This window comes from Chlorocebus sabaeus, chromosome 18, assembly GCF_047675955.1.
Source record: "Chlorocebus sabaeus isolate Y175 chromosome 18, mChlSab1.0.hap1, whole genome shotgun sequence".
Taxonomy (NCBI): Eukaryota; Metazoa; Chordata; class Mammalia; order Primates; family Cercopithecidae; genus Chlorocebus; species Chlorocebus sabaeus.
Window position 1 is genome coordinate 64,249,601 of NC_132921.1, and position 17,979 is coordinate 64,267,579.

A 17,979-nucleotide genomic window follows, 5' to 3' on the forward strand; every position below is an offset into this window, starting at 1 on the left:
TGTGTTGTAGTTGCCGAATAACTTAAAATTTTGCTAAAAAATGTTCCAATAACAATAAACAGGAAATTAAATTCAATTTGACCAATCTACCTCAATTTGATCAATACACCTCAAAATGACCCTAAGAAGCAGGTATTATCAGGTCCATTTTATAGATTAGGAGACTGGGGCTCAGTTTTGTGAAATGAATACCCCTAAGACTCACAGTTAAATAAGTTTCAGGATCTAAAGCCAAATACAGGTCAGTGTGACTGTGGACTTCAATATGTAAATTTTTTAACTTTGTACAGGAAAATGTTTCAAGAAATTTTAGACAATGAACTTGAACACTACCTTAAAATGTATCCTTTATACAAGGCTAGGAATGATTCGGGAATTGACATTCATAACTGAAGCGTTTCTACTTTGCTATGAAGAAGTTAAAAAAAAGTGATTTGGTTAAACACAACTGCATACTGAATTCCTAAGTACAGAGAAATAACCATATTTGTTCTCTTCGAAATAAGCTTTTGACTCTTTATTCGTAATAAAAATTTATTTTTTTTTAAAAAAAGCAAAAGTCAGCACCTTAAAATTAAACCTAAGAGATAAATAACACGAGGAAAAGTGTTTACCCTATCCTCATAAATGCTGACCCATATTCAAATTTCAGACTAGCTTTTAACTTTCAGCCCACAGAAAAATTATATTTTTCTAACAACAAACAATAATTACTTACAGTTCAGAAGTGGTTGCATACAAGAAATGTCAGATAAAAGAAAACTGCTTTTCGGTGGTAGCAGGTATTTTTGTCCCATTAAAGTAATAACTTTTGTAAAGCTAGAGTTGTTTTCAACAACTCGCAAAAATAAATCCTGTTCTGTAACAGATGTATCCTCTTCCACCAATTGGAATGTCTGATGTTCCATTTCATTCAGAGGAGGCAAATGCTTTGCCATTTCACATAATTCTGGCAAATTGCAGGTGTCAAGTGGTAAAGTAATGGGCTTACTACACTTGTCCTGTTTTTCAAAAAGTGGATAAAGAAAACCACTTTTGAGACCTTCCTGGATTAATTGTAAAGATCCATCCAAAATCAGCTCCCTGATCTGAAAGAGAATTTTAAGTACATTAAAAGAACATTGACATTAAAAAAGAACATTGACTGTGCTTTGAATATCTGAGTTTATAAATTGAAATCAATATCCTTAACGCTTACAGTAAAATAATTCTGTATTACAATGAAAAGATAAGAATGTGTGAGCATGCCTTTGAACTGCTGTTTTCCAACTGTAGAGTGAAACAACCCTCACAAATTCACTGACAACTAAATAGCCAAACAATATATATAAGAAAATATATCCTCAAACATGTATAAGGTAAATTTGATAATTTGAATGTTTCTAGAAGAAAATGGGATTTCTAATCTATAGGGATTGCATGAGGAAGTATCTGCTCTGCATTCCTTTGGGGGCAGAAATACATCCATCACATGCTAAATTACAAAAGGAGGTCTCAGGGCCGCCAACGTTTCAACAGAGGTTGAGTGGTAGTATATTACTCCTATATAAGAAAAATAATAATAATAATAATCTATAGAGAGAATTAAGTTTAAATCACACATTTAATCTTAGATTTTTCTGGTTATCTAATTTTAAAATAAACATATCTTTTCTTTCATAAAACATAGCTTGAATTATAAAGAAAAACATAACTTTGCAAAACAAACATATAACAAAGGTTTGTAAAAATACAACTAAAATAATTATAAAAAATAAAACCCAAGTTACCCTTCTGGACAAGAAGGAGTATCATGGATCAGATTTACCCTTTCAACTGAAATTACTTTTTTTAAAGGCACAAAATACGTTTGTTTGGTTGGTTGGTTGGTTGGTTTAAAAAAAAAAAAAAAAAAGGCTTTCAGACTTCAGATGCCATGCAGTGTAGAACAGTGGTCCCTAAACAGCAAAAACAAAGGACTGCTCCAGCTTACTGCCTTCAGAAAGTTCCCAGGCACAGGGAAGACACATGCAGAGTCCAACAGTCTCTCGAGTTGAGGAGATGGAGCTTGGAGTCTAGAAAGGCCAAGGAAGGTGTCAGAGAGGAGAGAGCACAGAGCTCCTAAGAGCTGCAGGCAATCTGCCCAAAATTCCAGCCCACTCACGATCAACACATGCATGGGATGAAACCACCAAGCACCAAGGAAGGAAGAACCAGAAGAAACGACTAGAGGAAACAATGCCCAGGGCTCACCCAGGGCTGAGAATAGTTATGCTCCCTAATGTCAAAATGGAAAACCTCATCACAAACAGAACATCAGGCAGACAATTCACAACGGTATTGCCTTGGCAACTGGGAGAAAAAAAAAATAGCTCTAGACCAAAATCTGCTCTGATCATAACTAAATAAGCTCACAGAGAGTCTCAGAAAGATCAACCAGTTGCAAAAAAACGTTTTCTGAGAACAAAGCTCAGGAATATTTACAGGAACGAAAATATGAACTACCCAAAAAGCTAAAGTAGAAATATCTTACAAAAAAATTAAAATTACCAGGAATGTAAAGAAGCAGAAAAATTTATTATAAACGGAAAAAAATCAGCAAATGGAAACACATAGGAATGACACAGATGATAAAATTAGTAGAAAAGTTCAGGTAGGTTTACTTGCAATCCAAATAAATATATTGGGAATAAAAGTAGAAAAGGATATTAAAGTATTTATACTATATTCATATGTACAAAGATGTAAAGGAAAAAATGAGCATAGAAAGAAGTGACATAGAGACATAAAAAAAAGGACCAAATGTGTCCAAAATTAAGACAGAAAAACTATTTGAGGAAATAATGGCTGAAAATTTCCAAATTTGCTGAAGAAGAAGAGGAGGAGGTGGGGGTAAAGGGAGGAGGAAGAAGAGGAGGAGGAGGAATCTGCACTATGTAACATCCTAATCAAATTGCTAAAAGAAACAGTGATAAAGAGAAATGTTGCCAGAGACTTCCACTGGCTGGAATAACAAAGAGAAATAGTAACAAGAGCTTTTAAAACATTAGGCAAGGAAGGACAGTAGCCCTAAGCGATGGGAAAGAAATCGATAGCCCCAGCAAATTGCCTGGAGAGAGCATCCAGGCCACAGAAAGGAAGAATCTGAGCAGAGCCTGGAAGAATCTCTGAGCTGAGGAGATGGAAATGAGAGTACAGTTACTAGTTCACAGGACAGACTATCAGAAAGGAAAGAGCTCCACAGAGAGAGAACTCAAGAGATCTGCAGGTAGGCACACTAGAGAAATTTTCCTATGTACTGATCAGTACAAGTGTGTGAAGGAACTATCAGAAGCTGGGAAAAGGAGTATCCCAAACATTTTAAAAATAAAAAAAATTTTTTTACAAGTGTCTGACGCTCCCTAGGGCCAAGAATAGTGCCCGTTTCCACCACTCAGATGGGAACACCTCATGATTCACAGGGCAATTGGGAGACAATTCATCCTGAGTCTCTGAGCAGAGGCACTGACAGCTTTTGTTCCAGAAAAAATTTCCAAGGATATGTATACAACATGGAAGATGGAGTAGTGTCTCCCCAAGGCAGAGGACAGACTTGTATGCTGTCCAGGTTAATAAAGTCTCCCTCTGGGGCAAAAAGTTGGACAGGTTTGTTCACAACCCACTTAAAAGACGAGAGTTCCTTAAGCTTGGGATCCCTTAGCTGTGAATCAAAGAATCGCTGCACGCATAGCAAACCCACTGCATGCACAGCATCCAGCTAGGTTGACTGCCATCGTCCTCACGGGATATGGGGCGCAAAGGGAGCCTGTGAGCATAAAGCACATGCTGTGCCAGAAGCAATAAAGTCCTTTGTCCCTGACCTAGGAGTCTCCTATCTTCTGCTAGCATCCATGAAACTAAGGCAAGCTAACTTGTTAGCTTCCAAATAGGGTAAAATTTCAGACACTTCACAGTTCTTGACAGAGGTATTAGGTAATTACATGGATCTTGCATCTGTATAGGGGCATAATTAGCCTTAAATACTATTCTAAACCAACCTTAAAAAGCTACCCAGCAAGTGAGAGATTAATTAATGCAAAAATCTCTAAAGACACAGAAGTCCTGAAAAACACTATCAACTAACTTTATCTGACATTCATAGAACAACGCATCTAACACTGCATCTGACATTCATAGAACACTGCATCTAACAATTTTTGGAAAGAATATGTATAGACAATACATATTCTTCCCAAAAGCATATAATACAGGCACAAAGATAACTCTCATGCTGGGCCATAAAACAAGGTTCAATAAATGTAAAAGGACTGAAATCCTAAGAGTATGCTCTCTGCCCCATTGGATTTAAATTAGAAATCAAGGACAAGAAGACACTGAGATAAACTCATTATCTGGAAATGAAATGGAACAATTCTAAATAATTCATATAGGTCAAAGATGAAATAATAAGGACAATCAGAAAATACTTTTTATTGAATCAAAGTGAAAATACAAAATATCAAAATAGGTAGAAGGCAACCAAAGCAGTGATTTAGAGGAAAACTTACAGCTTCAAGTGCTTAAGTTAGAAAACAAAAAAAGATGTAAGTTAACTGACATATTCCACTTTAAGAAAATACCCAAGAAAATTAAAAATTAAAAAAGTTAGAAAAAGAAGAGCAAAGTAAACCAAAAGAAATAATAAAAAAACAGAAATCAATAAAATGGAAAACACAGAGATAGTAAGGAAAATTAACTAAATTAAAAGCTGGTTCTTTCAATATTTGTAAATCATATATCTGACAGAGGGTTAACATCCAGAATATATAAAGAACTTCTAAAATTCAACAAGAAAAAAAACAAACAGCCCAACTGTAAAATGAACAAAGGATATGAACAGACATTTCTCTCAAGAAAATATACAAATGGCCAACAAGCACATAAAAAGATGATCAACATTACTAACCATTAGGTAAACACCAATCAAAACCACAATGAAATACTACTCCACACCTACTAGGATAGCTATTCAGTGTTGGCAAGGATGTGGAGAAACTGGAGCCCTTGAGTATTGCTGGTAGGAATGTGAAATGATAGATCCACTGTGGAATGCAGTGTGGTGGTTCCTCTAAAATTTAATCACAGAATTACGATAAAATCCAGCAGTTCCACTTCTGGGTATATATCCAAAAGAATTAAAAGCAAGAACTGGAATAGATATCTGTACACCTATTTTCAGAGAAGCATTATTCACAATAGCCAAAGGTAGAAACTACCCAAAAGTCCATAAACAAATGGATAAACAAAATATAATATTTACATAAAACGGAATATTTTTCAGCCTTAAAAAGGAAGGAAATTCTGATATATGCTACACGGACAAACCTTGAAGACACAGTGAAATCAGTCAGATGCCAAAGGACAAGTATTATGTGATTTCACTTATATGAGGTACAGGCAAATTCACAGAGACAGAAAGTAGAATACTAGCTACTAGGCAGCAAAGGAAGGGGGAGTGGGGAGTTACTATTTAATGTTTCAGTTTGGAATGATGAACACGTTCTGAAGATGGATGTGGTAATAATGGCATGACACTCTGAATGTACTTAGTACCACTAAATTGTACATCTAAAAATGGTTAAAACAGTAAATTTTATATGTATATTTTACCTATTTAAAAAAAACACAGATTACCAATAAAAGCAATGAAAAAGTTACCATCACCACAGATCCTACAAACACTAAAAGAAAGCATAAGATAACACGACTTCATGCTAACAAATTTGACAACTAGGATGAAATGAACACGTTTCTGTTTTTTGTTTTTTATTTTTTTGAGACGAAGTCTCTCTGTCAGCCAGGCTAGAATGGAGTGGCACTATCTCGGCTCACTGCAATCTCCGTCTCCCAGGTTCCAACAATTCTCCTCCCTCAGCCTCCCAAGTAGCTGGGATTATAGGAGCCCACCACTGCACCTGGCTAATTTTTTTGTATTTTTAGTACAGATGGGATTTCACCATGTTGGCCAGACTGGTCTCCAATTTCTAACATCAAGTGATCCACCTGCCTTGGCCTCCCAAAGTGCTGCGATTACAGGCATGAACCACCATGTCTGGCCTGAAATGGACGCACTTCTTAGAAAATAAAACTTGTGAAAACTGACATCAACAGAAACAAAAAACCTGAAAATCCTGTTCTCTATTTAAAAACCTGATTTTGTTACTAAAAACCTTCCCGCATGACAATTAAAACATAACACATCAGAACTTACAGGATGTTGCTAAAGCAGTGCCCAGAGAAAAAGCCTCACCATTAAATTCTTCTATCAATAAATAAAGAAAAAAGAAAAGAGAAAAAAAGTAAAGCTGCCAAAAAAGTATCCACCACAAAAAGCAACACACTGAGATAATTACAAAGCGGGGTTCTATCAAACTTTATCAAACTTTTAAAGAATAAATTATCCCAATTCTTTTTCTATTGCTCCAGAAAATTGGAAAGTAAAAAGAAGGAAAACTTCTAGCTTTCAACACGAGAGGGCTAATAAGTTCTCCAGTGTGCAAACATCCTACATATTTACATATATAATTATACATAAGGCCAAAGAAGTAAATATATCAGACCAATCTCTCTTATGACTGTCCCAAATAAAATATTAGCAAATAAAATCCAGTAGAGGCCAGGCACGGTGGCTCACGCCTGTAATCCCAGCACTTTGGGAGGCTGAGGCGGGCGGATCACAAGGTCAGGAGATCAAGACCATCCAACTAACATGGTGAAACCCCGTCTCTACTAAAAAAATACAAAAAATTAGCCGGGCGTGGTGGCAGGCGCCTGTAGTCCCAGCTACTCAGGAGGCTGAGGCAGGAGAATGGCGTGAACCTGGGAGACGGAGCTTGCAGTGAGCCGAGATCGTGCCACTGCACTCCAGCCTGGGTGAGAGTGAGACTCTGTCTCAAAAACAAAAAAAAATCCAGTAGAACATTTTAAAAATAGTAACATCATGATGATTTGGAATATATTCTGCAAATGCAAGGATGGTTAATATGAGGAAGAATCATAGGAAAAATCTATTCAGTCTCCTTCAATAGGATCAATAGGTTCATGGAAAAAAAATTTTTTAAAAGGAAAAAAAAAAAATCTATTCAATCTCCATATATGCCTAACATGTTATTTCCAACTCAGTTGAAACCCAGTATTATGCTTAATGATGAAATTATCCCCCTTGTCAAGGACAAGACAAAGTAACTATGCTCACATATATTATTTATGTTTATTATGCACACAAATATTCTTTAATATTGTATTATAACTTCCACCCTATAGAATTAGAGAAGAAATCAGAAATAACGATAATTGGAAAGGTATAAGTAAAATTACTACTATTTGAAAGAGTTATATATCTGGAAAATCCAAGAGATACAACAACAAAAAATGACTTAACTTAACCTTCAAGGTCTCTATAAAGAAAATTTTACACAACGACACAACAAAACGTGAACAAATGGAAAAATACATTCATGTTTTGGGGCAGAATCACCAACATCTTAAAGATGTCAACATGACCTAATTTAATTTAGAAATTTAACTTGATGCCATAAAAATAGCAATAGGTTTTCTAACTAGATATTATCATTGATCCTAAAATTTATATGGGGAAAGAAAACAAATTTATTAAAAAGAGGAGTAATGAGAAAAGGATGGGGACAGACAGGACTGGCATTACCGGACAGTCAAACCTCCAAACCTCAAGACACCAGCAAATAGAGACAAATAAGTCTTAAAGTCCAGAGATCAACTCAAATACATCTGTGAATTTTACATAGTTAGCATCTCATATCAGCAAGGAAAAACTCAAATGATAGTGGAACAAATGAACAGTAGTCATCCTGAAAAGATAAAGTTGGATTCATATCTCATACTTTATCCAGAACTCTAAATAGATCAATTATATACATGTAAAATAAAATCACAAATGTTCCAGAAGAAAAAAATTTTTTAAAACCTTGCAGAAGGAATATCTTTCTAATTATGATTCCAAAATCCAGAAATCATAAGGGAAAAAAATTGATAAATTCAACCAAATAAAAATATAATATTGTCTGTGTGGTAAAAGCAAAGAACCAATCATAATTAAAATTTATGTGACAAACTGAATAAAATATATTTGCAATTTGTATCACAGACAAAGGACAAATTCCCTAGCATATAAAGGGCCCTGGCCAGGCACAAAGGCTCACGTCTGTACTCCTAGCACTTTCGGAGACCAAGACAGGAGGATCGATGGAGCCCAGCACTTCAAGACCAGCCTGGGAAACACAGGGAGATCCTATCTCTATCAGAGTTTTAAAAATCAGCCAGGCATGGTGGCGCGCTTTTAGTCCCAGCTCTTCAGGAAGCTGAGGTGGGAAGATCACTTGAGCCCAGAAGGTCAAGACTGCAGTTAGCCTTGCACTATTGCACTCCAGCCTGGGTGACAAAGCAAGACCTGGTCTCTAAACAAACAAACAAACAAACAAATAGGTCCTCTAAATTAGTAAGGAAAAGAACAACCCAGTTTTTTCAATGTCTGAAAGAAACAAACAATTCACCTAAAAAGAAATATAAATGGTTTTTAAAACATATGTAAAAATGCCTACTACATTCACAAAAAGAGAAATGCAAATTAAAACCATACTGAAATATTATTTTTTTAAGCTATCAGTTGGCAAAGACATAAGCATTGATGACACACCATGATGGTAAAGATGTGGGGAAACAGGTAAAACTATACATTTCTGGTTGCCAATAAGCTGATAAAAAAAAACTTTACAGTAGCAATTTGGCAGTATCCTCTGACCCATCAATTCAACTTCTTGAAATTTATCCTGCAGATACACATATACATGTGGTAAGTGGCAGGTGCATATACACCTAATGTCAGCAGTTAAAGATTAAGTAAATAAAATTATGAAACACAATGAGATATAAAAATAAGAAAGTATGTTTAAGTTAAGGGAAAAGAACAAGGTGCAAAAGTGTTTGAAATACGCTACCATCTAAACAAAAAAAGGGGGAGAATACATATACACTGTCTTTTACATATGTACAACAACATTGGACAGATATACTAGGAAGAGAAAACTGGTGACTGAGGGATAGAGATTAGAGGAAGACTTCACTGTATAGTTTTTGCACATTTTAAACTTTACTATATAAATGTATTATCTATCCAAAAACAAATAAATATTAAATTAAATAAAAAGTAAATCTGATCATGCCACGTGCTTTCAAAAGCTTCCCACTAGCCAGGCATGGTGGTGCGTGCCTGGAGTATCAGCTAATTGGGAGGCAGAGGCAGGAAGATCACTAAAGTCCAGGAGTTTAAGGTTGCAGCCAGCTATGACTGTGTCACTGCACTCCAGCCTGAGTGAAAGAGTAAGACCTTGTCTCAAAAAAAAAAAAAAAAAAAAAAAAAAAACTTCCCACTACCCTTTAAATTACATCTAAATGTCGTATGATGGGCTTATAAAAATCTTACATGATCTGCTTCTTCTTACCTCCCCACTTTCATCTCTAGCCACTCTCTTATTTGCATTCCATAGTCCGATCATCCTGAACCTTTTCCAGTTCTTTCAATAAGCCTTTTTCCATCTTGCTTCTGAACTTAGGAAATGCTATTATTTCTAAGCCTCAAACACTCTTCATCACCCTCTTCATACGCTTAATGCTTACTGTAAGGACTAGCTTAAATAAAATTACTGCCTGCATAGAACTGTCCTTGATACTCCATCCTCAAGTCTGAGTTGAAGATCTGTCCTGTATGCCACCATAGTCTCCTAGAATTCTTCTATGATAGTGCTTTTTACACTACCTAGTAGTTTAGTTCAATTGTGTTTCTCAAGAAAATCACAAAATCATAAAGATTTTATCTATCTCAACTTCTAATGAAGTCCTGGAGCTGACATGGTGTCTGGGATACAGTTGGTATTCAATGAATATGTGTCAGTAAATTCAATTAATTTAATTAATGAAGAAATGTATAGATGAATAGATAGGAAGGAAGTGGGGGCACACAGATAAGACAGATTCAGGGAAGAAAATAAGGCAAGTTGTACTCCAGTTTTCTTCTTCATATATGTTCCTTAAAGTCACCTATAAATTTTAGTTATTAATAGTCTTTATACCAACCCTTTTAATAAATTCCTGAATACTAAATCATAGCAAGTAAGATTTTAATTTTTGATATTGTTAATTGATAATAAAATGGCCATATATCACCTTCATTCAAATTTGCTACAGAAGCTAAAAGGGCTCTAAATCTGATTCAGCAAATATTCTGTCCCACTACTTTTTAAGAGTTTGATTCCATTCTGAAGCACGTTTCATAATTTGCATTTATGATTAATACAAGTATTTAGCAATTAGAATATACATGAATTCAAAAAATTCTATTCTCTAATTTTATGTAAACTTTAAAGTGAAAGTAAATCTTATTAATTTTTTATACATATAAATACCCTGGATTTTCCTGATATTTCTGCAGTTAACCTTGCAAGTAGCATTTCCAGAAAATAGGTGTATTTCCAAAATTAACAGAGTAAACCACTCACATTGAGGGATTTAACATTTGTGTATTCAGCTATCTTCAGAACATTTGAAAACCAATGTCTTTACGAAAACCACAATAAGATACCACTTTATACCCATCATAACGGCTATGATTTTAAAAAAAGGGGGGGCGGGGGGCTGCATACAGTGGCTCTTGCCTGTATTCCCAGTACTTTGGGAGGCTAAGGCAGGAGGACTGCCTGAGCCCAGGAGTTCAAGACCAGCCTGGGTAACATAGTAAGACCTTATCTCCACAAAAAAATAAAAAATTAGCTGAGTGTGGTGGCACACGCCTGTAGTCCCATCTACTCAGGAGGCTGAGGCAAGACAATCACTTGAGCCCAAGAGTTTAAAGCTGCAGTGAGCCGTGATTGCACCACTGCACTTCAGCCTGGGCAACACAGTGAGACTCTGTCTCAAAAGAAAAAACGAAAGTTAAACATAAAAGCTAATCCAACAATTCCACTTTGGGGTATATACCTAAAAAAAGCAGGGACTCAGACATTTGTACACCAACGTTCACAAAACCATTATTCATAATAGCCAAAATGTGGAAACAACCCAAATGACCATGAACAAATAAATGATAAACAAAATGTAGTATAAACAAACAATGAAATATTACTCACTCTTAAAAGGAAATTCTGATAAATGCTACAACATGGATGAACCTTGAAGACATTATGCTAAGTGAAATTAGCCAGATACAAAAAGATAAACATTGTATGATTCCACTTATATGAAATACCTACTATAGGCAAATTCAGAGAGACAGTGAGTCGAATAAAGGATACCAGCAGCTGGGGGACAGGGGGAATGGGGAGTTATTAAATAATGGTAGAGTTCCAGTTTGGGATGATGAAAAAGTACTAGAGATGAACAGCAGTGGTGTGGTACAACATTGTGAATACATTTAATGCCACAGAATTTTAGACCTAAAAATGGTTAAAAATGGAAAATTTTACGTACATTCTACTACAAGAAAGAAAGGGGAAAAAAAACCCCAGTGTTCTACCATCACATTAATTCAACAAGACCGAATTCCAGATCGAATTTTGCCATTTCAAAGGTGCCCCACGGAAAAAAAAAAAAAAAAAATTAAGCTTAAAATATTTGTGTTCATTCCGTCTCTTCTCATTTCTTTAACTATCTGATCTCATTTATCACTAAGTTCTAGAAACATATCCTTCACATTACTCATGCTCTCTTCTGCCACTATCTTAATATATTGTTTTATTATATTGTTTATATTGTTTATATTATATTGTTTTATTATATTGTCTATATGTTGTTTATATTATAGACAATAGGATTTTATAATATCTAAAATCTCTAAACTTAACCAATATAGCATAAGTTTACTTTGTTAAATATTTAAACTAATAGAAGTACATGAAGTTTCAATAAAAACTGGTTTAGGCTGGACGCAGTTGCTCACTCCTGTAAAATCCTAGCACTTTGGGAGGCTGAGGCTGGCAGACTGCCTGAGCTCAGGAGTTTGAGACCAGCCTGGCCAACACAGTGAAACACCATCTCTACTAAAAATACAAAAAATTAGCAGGGCATGGTGACACATGCCTATAATCCCAGCTGCTCAGGAGGCCAAGGCACGAGATTGCTTGATCCCGGGAGGCGGAGGCTACAGTGAGCTGAGATTGCACCATGACCACTCCACCCCAGCCTGGGCAACAGAATGAGACTGTGTCAAAAAAAAAGAAAAAAAAAAAAAAACAGACAAAACTGGTTTAAACTGTTCATCACTATAAAATTAACAATAAATATATTAAGTGCTAAGCCTGATCAAAATGATTGCTTGATTTTGAAAAAAAATCCTTATTTATGTTGTTCATTTATTTTCTACTACTTCATATTAATCTTCCAATGTGATCAATGAACATTTTACACTTACCTTTGTATGGTATTCCATCGCATCCAATTCACCTTGATTGAAAACAACACATCTTTTACGCTTCTAAAGGGTAGATCAATTACAGGGGAAAAGTTATGTTGCCATTAATATTTTGCTTTTTCATTATAACATTATTTATGTCTTATATCTCAGTCTAATAATAATTAATAATAGTAATAATTGCCTACTGAGGTCAAAATCAATGCAAAGGTATAGACTGAGGGGGTAAGCTTTCCCAAAGTAAATTAAAAACAACATAAACAAAATGGATTGTAAAATGTCACCTCAGCTTTATCTGCTATTAATAAGAAGTAGTTCCAGCCAGGCGCGGGGTCTTACACCTGTAATCCCAGCATTTTGGGAGGCCGAGGCAGGTGGATCACAAGGTCAGGAGACCAAGACCATCCCAGCTAACATGGTGAAACCCCGTCTCTACTAAAAATACAAAAAAAAAAAAATTAGCCAGGCATAGTGTTAGGCACCTGTAGTCCCAGCTACTTGGGAGGCTGAGGTAGGAGAATGGTGTGTGAGACTCCGTCTCAAAAAAAAAAAAAAAAAAAAGAACCAGTTCCACATGATAAAGTGTAGCATCAGCGCCCATGAAATACAAGGAAACTATGACACTGTATGAAGTTACTAGTACCATCTATCACTTTATATATGGTATAATTATTCTCAATTTCCTTCATTTCTGAGAAGAGGAACTAGCCAGATGCTATCATCAAAAGAAATTCCAATGCACTTATGACTGATCTGAGGGTTAGGTATGAATCAGATTTATATTAACACTGTTCTATATCTAACAATTCCATAGAAAAGAACACATAAGGCCATGCAATATAGAGTAAGGACTTTGTACTTTTTACTGCTGAAACCCCAGTGTTTACCTTGTGTCAAACTCTTAGCAAGCTAATAAACGTTTGTTGGCTAAATAAATAAATTGACTTAATATTGTAAAATTTGCTTTAGCATATCAGACAGTGTTATCAAGATTACATTTATTACATAGGCTCATCTATTTTTTTCCATGTTATGAGAAATTTACCCAGCCTAAGAGATTAAACATTAAAAATTAATGCCCATACCCTGCAAACTATAAAGTCCTTTACAAAGGCTTGTTATTATCTGAATTACTTATATTACAACATACTATTTTACTAAGACCTCAGACAACACTAAATATTTTCTGTGCATGACACACAGTAGATGACCAACAAATATCTGATGGACGAGAAAAGGGGGCTGGGCCTGGTGGCTCATGCCTATAATCTCAGCACTTTGGGAGGCCGAGGCAGGTGGATCACCAGAGATCAGGAGTTCAAGACCAGCCTGGCCAACAAGGTGTCTACTAAAAATACAAAAAATTGGCCAGGTATGGTGGTGGACGCATGTAATCCCAGCTACTCGGGAGGCTGAGAGAGGAGAATTGCTTGAACCTGGTAGGCAGAGGTTTCAGTGAACCAAGATCACACCACTGCACTCCAGCCTGGGAGCAAGACTCCGTCTCAAAAAAAAAAAAGGGGATCAAAACATGAACACATAGAGGGGAGCAACAGACACTGGGGCCTACTGGAGGGTGAAGGTCAGAGGATGGGAGGAGGGGAAGGATCAGGACAAATAACTAATGGGTACTAGGCTTAATACCTGGGTGATGAAATAATTTGTACAACAAACACCCATGACACAAGTTTATCTATATAACAACCCTATACATGTACCTGTGAACTTAAAAGTTAAAAATTAAAATTAAAATTAAAAAAAGAAAAATATGCACAAAAGTCACAACATTAAAAAGTTCTACTTCAGAAAACGTATTTTCCTTATTACTTCCCTTATTCTAATTCTCAACAAACTTTCATATTTAATATCTTTCTTCTCCACCTAATTATAAGATCCATGAAGGAGAGATTATGTTTATCTTGTTTCATCACTCTGCATACAATAGCACATAGAAAGAGCTCAAATGTTTGGTCCGTGAGTAATGAATGTTAATCCTATCACTAAAAAAGAAAATGCACATGTACCCTAGAACATAAAGTATAATAAAAAAAATTTAAAAAAAGAAAATCCTGATTATCATCTATCTAAAATGGACTTTGTAAAATCACCTCTAAACTCCTGAAAGATATAAAAAGTATTAAAGCATAATTAATTTGATCCTGTATGGCATTCTCAAAACTCTACTAAAAGACTGCACCAGTGTGAATATACAAATACATATACTTTACAAACGGGTATATTTACCACAGGAGCTTTCTACTTGTATCACTAGAAACTTTTAAAACAATCACCCTTCTTACAAACTTTTATTACATTATCTCCAAGGGATAGCTCTCTAAAAACCTCCAAAAAACCATTTATGGCTTAGAAATTTTGCAGAAAAACTTTTTTTTTTAAAAGCAAACACAGTTGTGAACATATTCATTAATACAAATGCCTAATCAAGAAAAGGATTTTTTGGGAGTTTTTTGTTTGGTTGGTTGGTTGTTTGTTTTTTCTGTCTGGGTTTATTTTCTTTGCTTAATTTACAGAGAATTCACTTCCCAGCCAACTTTGCTTATTTTTGAAATGCTATGCAATTTGGTCTTCTAAGAATAGTTGAAGCTAGAAAAAAGCTACAAATTATTTTGGATATGCTAAAGCCTTCTTGGGTTTTATTGATTCTTCTTTATACTTAATGAATCACCAGGTATTTAAGACATTTAGATGATAAATCTCAATTATGTTTTCTGCAGAAAAATAAATATTTCTTTAAACTTTCTACCTTCCCAATAATAGAAATGGAGATTTCTTTTTTAACAACATTCATCAGATCTTCCTTTTCATTACTTTGCTGGCATTCTTTGTGAACTGCTGGAGTTATATAAGGTTTGGTGACATCAAACAGTTCAGGTCGAAAAACAAATTTTTGTGTGAACATTTCATAATTTCCTCCATCATCATTCTCTGGCTTAGTGGTAGGGTCAGAAGCAATAAATGCAGCACAGGCTCCAGAAGACGACACAGAATCCATTTGAAGAGACTCAAAGTGAACAGAAGTAGTGAACTCATTTTTACTGCAACAAGGTTCATGATGCTGGTGAAGCTGATAGTTTATCTTGTTGATAAAAGAAAGATGATCCAGTAACCACCCAGCTGACAACTGGTGAACCACAGACATTCCCTTCCTTTAAAAAAAGCCTCTGGGAATTAGCAATTAGAAGTAAAATCCAACTTCCCAGATCAGCTTCTTAAATGTCTTGTATTTCAATAAACATACACTTCATACACACAGATGTGATGTACAAGTACATAAACCTGACATGCACATTGAAGAGAATTTAGCATTCATGATATGTTAATATATACAGAAATTCTAAGGAAAATTGCAATGTTTTAATATAAACTTTCTTTGTAATTTCAGAGTTGTTAATTCAACATTTTCAGCCAAAATTTGGCCAAAGGGGATTAAAACCTGATCTTATGTCTGGAATCTCAATGTGATCCTCCTGTCTTTCTGGGGCCCCCACGACTTCTTGCTTTGGTCCTTGGGTCTAGCCACTATCCTCCAAGTCAGGAAGTCACTGAATCCTTAAAAGGACAAAGTATCCTGTAAAAGCAAAGAACACTATATTAGCTGCATGAATTCACCCGTTTTAATGAGATAAACCTATCTAGAGAGGGGCACAGAATTTCAGAAGGTGCTGTTAGCAGGTAATCCCTCGTTTTTTCAAACTACACTTCTCATAGTAAGTCAGCCCATTCTCCAGTATCAGCTGCCCTGCTTAATCACTACTACCAATGGAGTAATAAGGTAAAAAGAAAAAATTGTTCTAGTCAGAGAAAATGCAATTTTAACAGCACATCAGAAGCACTAAACCCTACCAAAACTGCAAGGTTAAGAGTCTAGATCTGGGCCGGGCGCGGTGGCTCACGCCTGTAATCCCAGCACTTTGGGAGGCCGAGATGGGCGGATCACGAGGTCAGGAGATCGAGACCATCCTGGCTAACCCGGTGAAACCCCATCTCTACTAAAAAAAAAATACAAAAAAATTAGCCGGGCGTAGTGGCGGGCGCCTGTAGTCCCAGCTACTCGGGAGGCTAAGGCAGGAGAATGGCGCGAACCCGGGAGGCGGAGCTTGCAGAGTCTAGATCTGTCATTGGTTCTGAGCAATACCACTTGGATAACTAGGTTTCTCAGAACCAACCTTTGTTCAAAAGATGGATTAGAGTCCTAGATATTGCTTTCTAAATCCAGTGCGGTGGAGAACTTAAGAGGGGACAGAATAATAAACAAATGAGTGATTAATGGCACAATTAATAATCATAGCATTTAGATTCAAATTTCTAACTCCATAAGTGATATTATGATGTACATAGGTTTTCAACCACAGTTCCTGGCTCACAGCCCCTGTAGCGTTACTGAGTGCAGGGATGAAGGCTCAGTTGATCACCACTGACCAATGATGTCATCATTCATGTCTAATCAATGAATCTGGGAGATGTGACACTATCTCAAGATAAAAATAGTATCAGAAACGAATTAGAGGGAAAAAAGGGCCAGCCTGAGAGTGACAGTGACACATGATGGCAGCCCCCACAGGCTCAGAAGTAGGAGTACCTCTCAATTTCCAATTGTTGGAAGAACCTGAAGAAGGTTAGAAAGGGGTGGCCGGGCATGGCGGCTCATGCCTGTAATCCCAGCACTTTGGGAGGCCAGGGCAGGCAAATGGCCTGATGTTGGGAGTTCGAGACCAGCCTGGCCAACATGGTGAAACCCTGTCTCTACTAAAAGTAAAAAAATTAGCTGGGCATGGTGGCATGTGCCTATAATCCCAGCTACTCGGGAGGCTGAGGCACGAGAATCACTTGAACCCGGGATGGAGAGGTTGCAGTGAGCCGAGATTGCACCACTGCACTTCAGCCAGGGCAACAAGAGCAAAACTACGCCTCAAAAAAGAAAGAAAGAAAGAAAGAAAGGAGTATGAGATGGCACAGTTAGCTAGAGTCTTGAAGATGATAAAGACATGACCCTTACCAAATGGACAGGGATGATAATTGGGCCTCCAAGAACAATTTACGAAAACTGAATATACAGCCTTAAAATAGAATGTGGACCCAAATACCCAGCAGCACTCCCCTCTGTAAGATGTGTAACAAAAATTAATATGGAATTAGCTGTTCTAAAGGAGTGGTGGACTCAAGAGCCATTTCAGTGCCAGCAAAATAGCAGAATTCACATAGCATCAAAGTTGTCTCAGAAGAGGTTGGACACCTAATGACATCTAAAGAAAACATGAAACTCCCTCAGCAGCCTGAACAGTGTTACAGCAATCAATCAAAAAGAAAAACCACAGTCCCTTTTCCCCACCCCCATTTAATTTAAGCAGTCTTCATTTTCAACAGTAGTAAATTTTCTAGATACATCTTGTAGACCTCAAAGTACTAGAAAGGATGCTCCCATTCAAAAGAAATGTATCTTAAGATACTGTGAATGATACGAACTTTTGTCCATTTAAAATATGTAAGTTGTGCTATAACACATC

General features: G+C 36.2%; 1 protein-coding gene, 1 non-coding gene and 1 pseudogene across 6 annotated transcripts in view; 2 read left to right on the top strand and 1 right to left on the bottom strand.

Annotated features, from left to right (window-relative positions):
- METTL4 (methyltransferase 4, N6-adenosine) overlaps positions 1-17,979 on the bottom strand; it is a 37,152-nt gene that overhangs the window by 16,996 nt on the left and 2,177 nt on the right. For all 5 annotated transcript variants that reach the window (XM_073006437.1, XM_007974505.3, XM_073006435.1 and 2 more), the window contains exons 2-4: positions 15,219-16,043; positions 12,455-12,517; positions 719-1,088 (exon numbers count right to left, since the gene is read on the bottom strand). In XM_073006437.1, coding sequence (XP_072862538.1) covers positions 719-1,088; positions 12,455-12,517; positions 15,219-15,614 — 829 coding nt within the window. In that variant the 5' untranslated portion in view covers positions 15,615-16,043. The remainder of the gene's footprint in view (positions 1-718; positions 1,089-12,454; positions 12,518-15,218; positions 16,044-17,979) is intronic.
- LOC119618713 (small nucleolar RNA U109) lies at positions 1,416-1,550 on the top strand. Its single transcript, XR_005235080.1, has one exon. It is a non-coding gene; the product is annotated as a small nucleolar RNA U109 (small nucleolar RNA).
- Positions 16,875-17,819, top strand: LOC119618608 (ubiquitin-conjugating enzyme E2 variant 1 pseudogene; annotated as a pseudogene).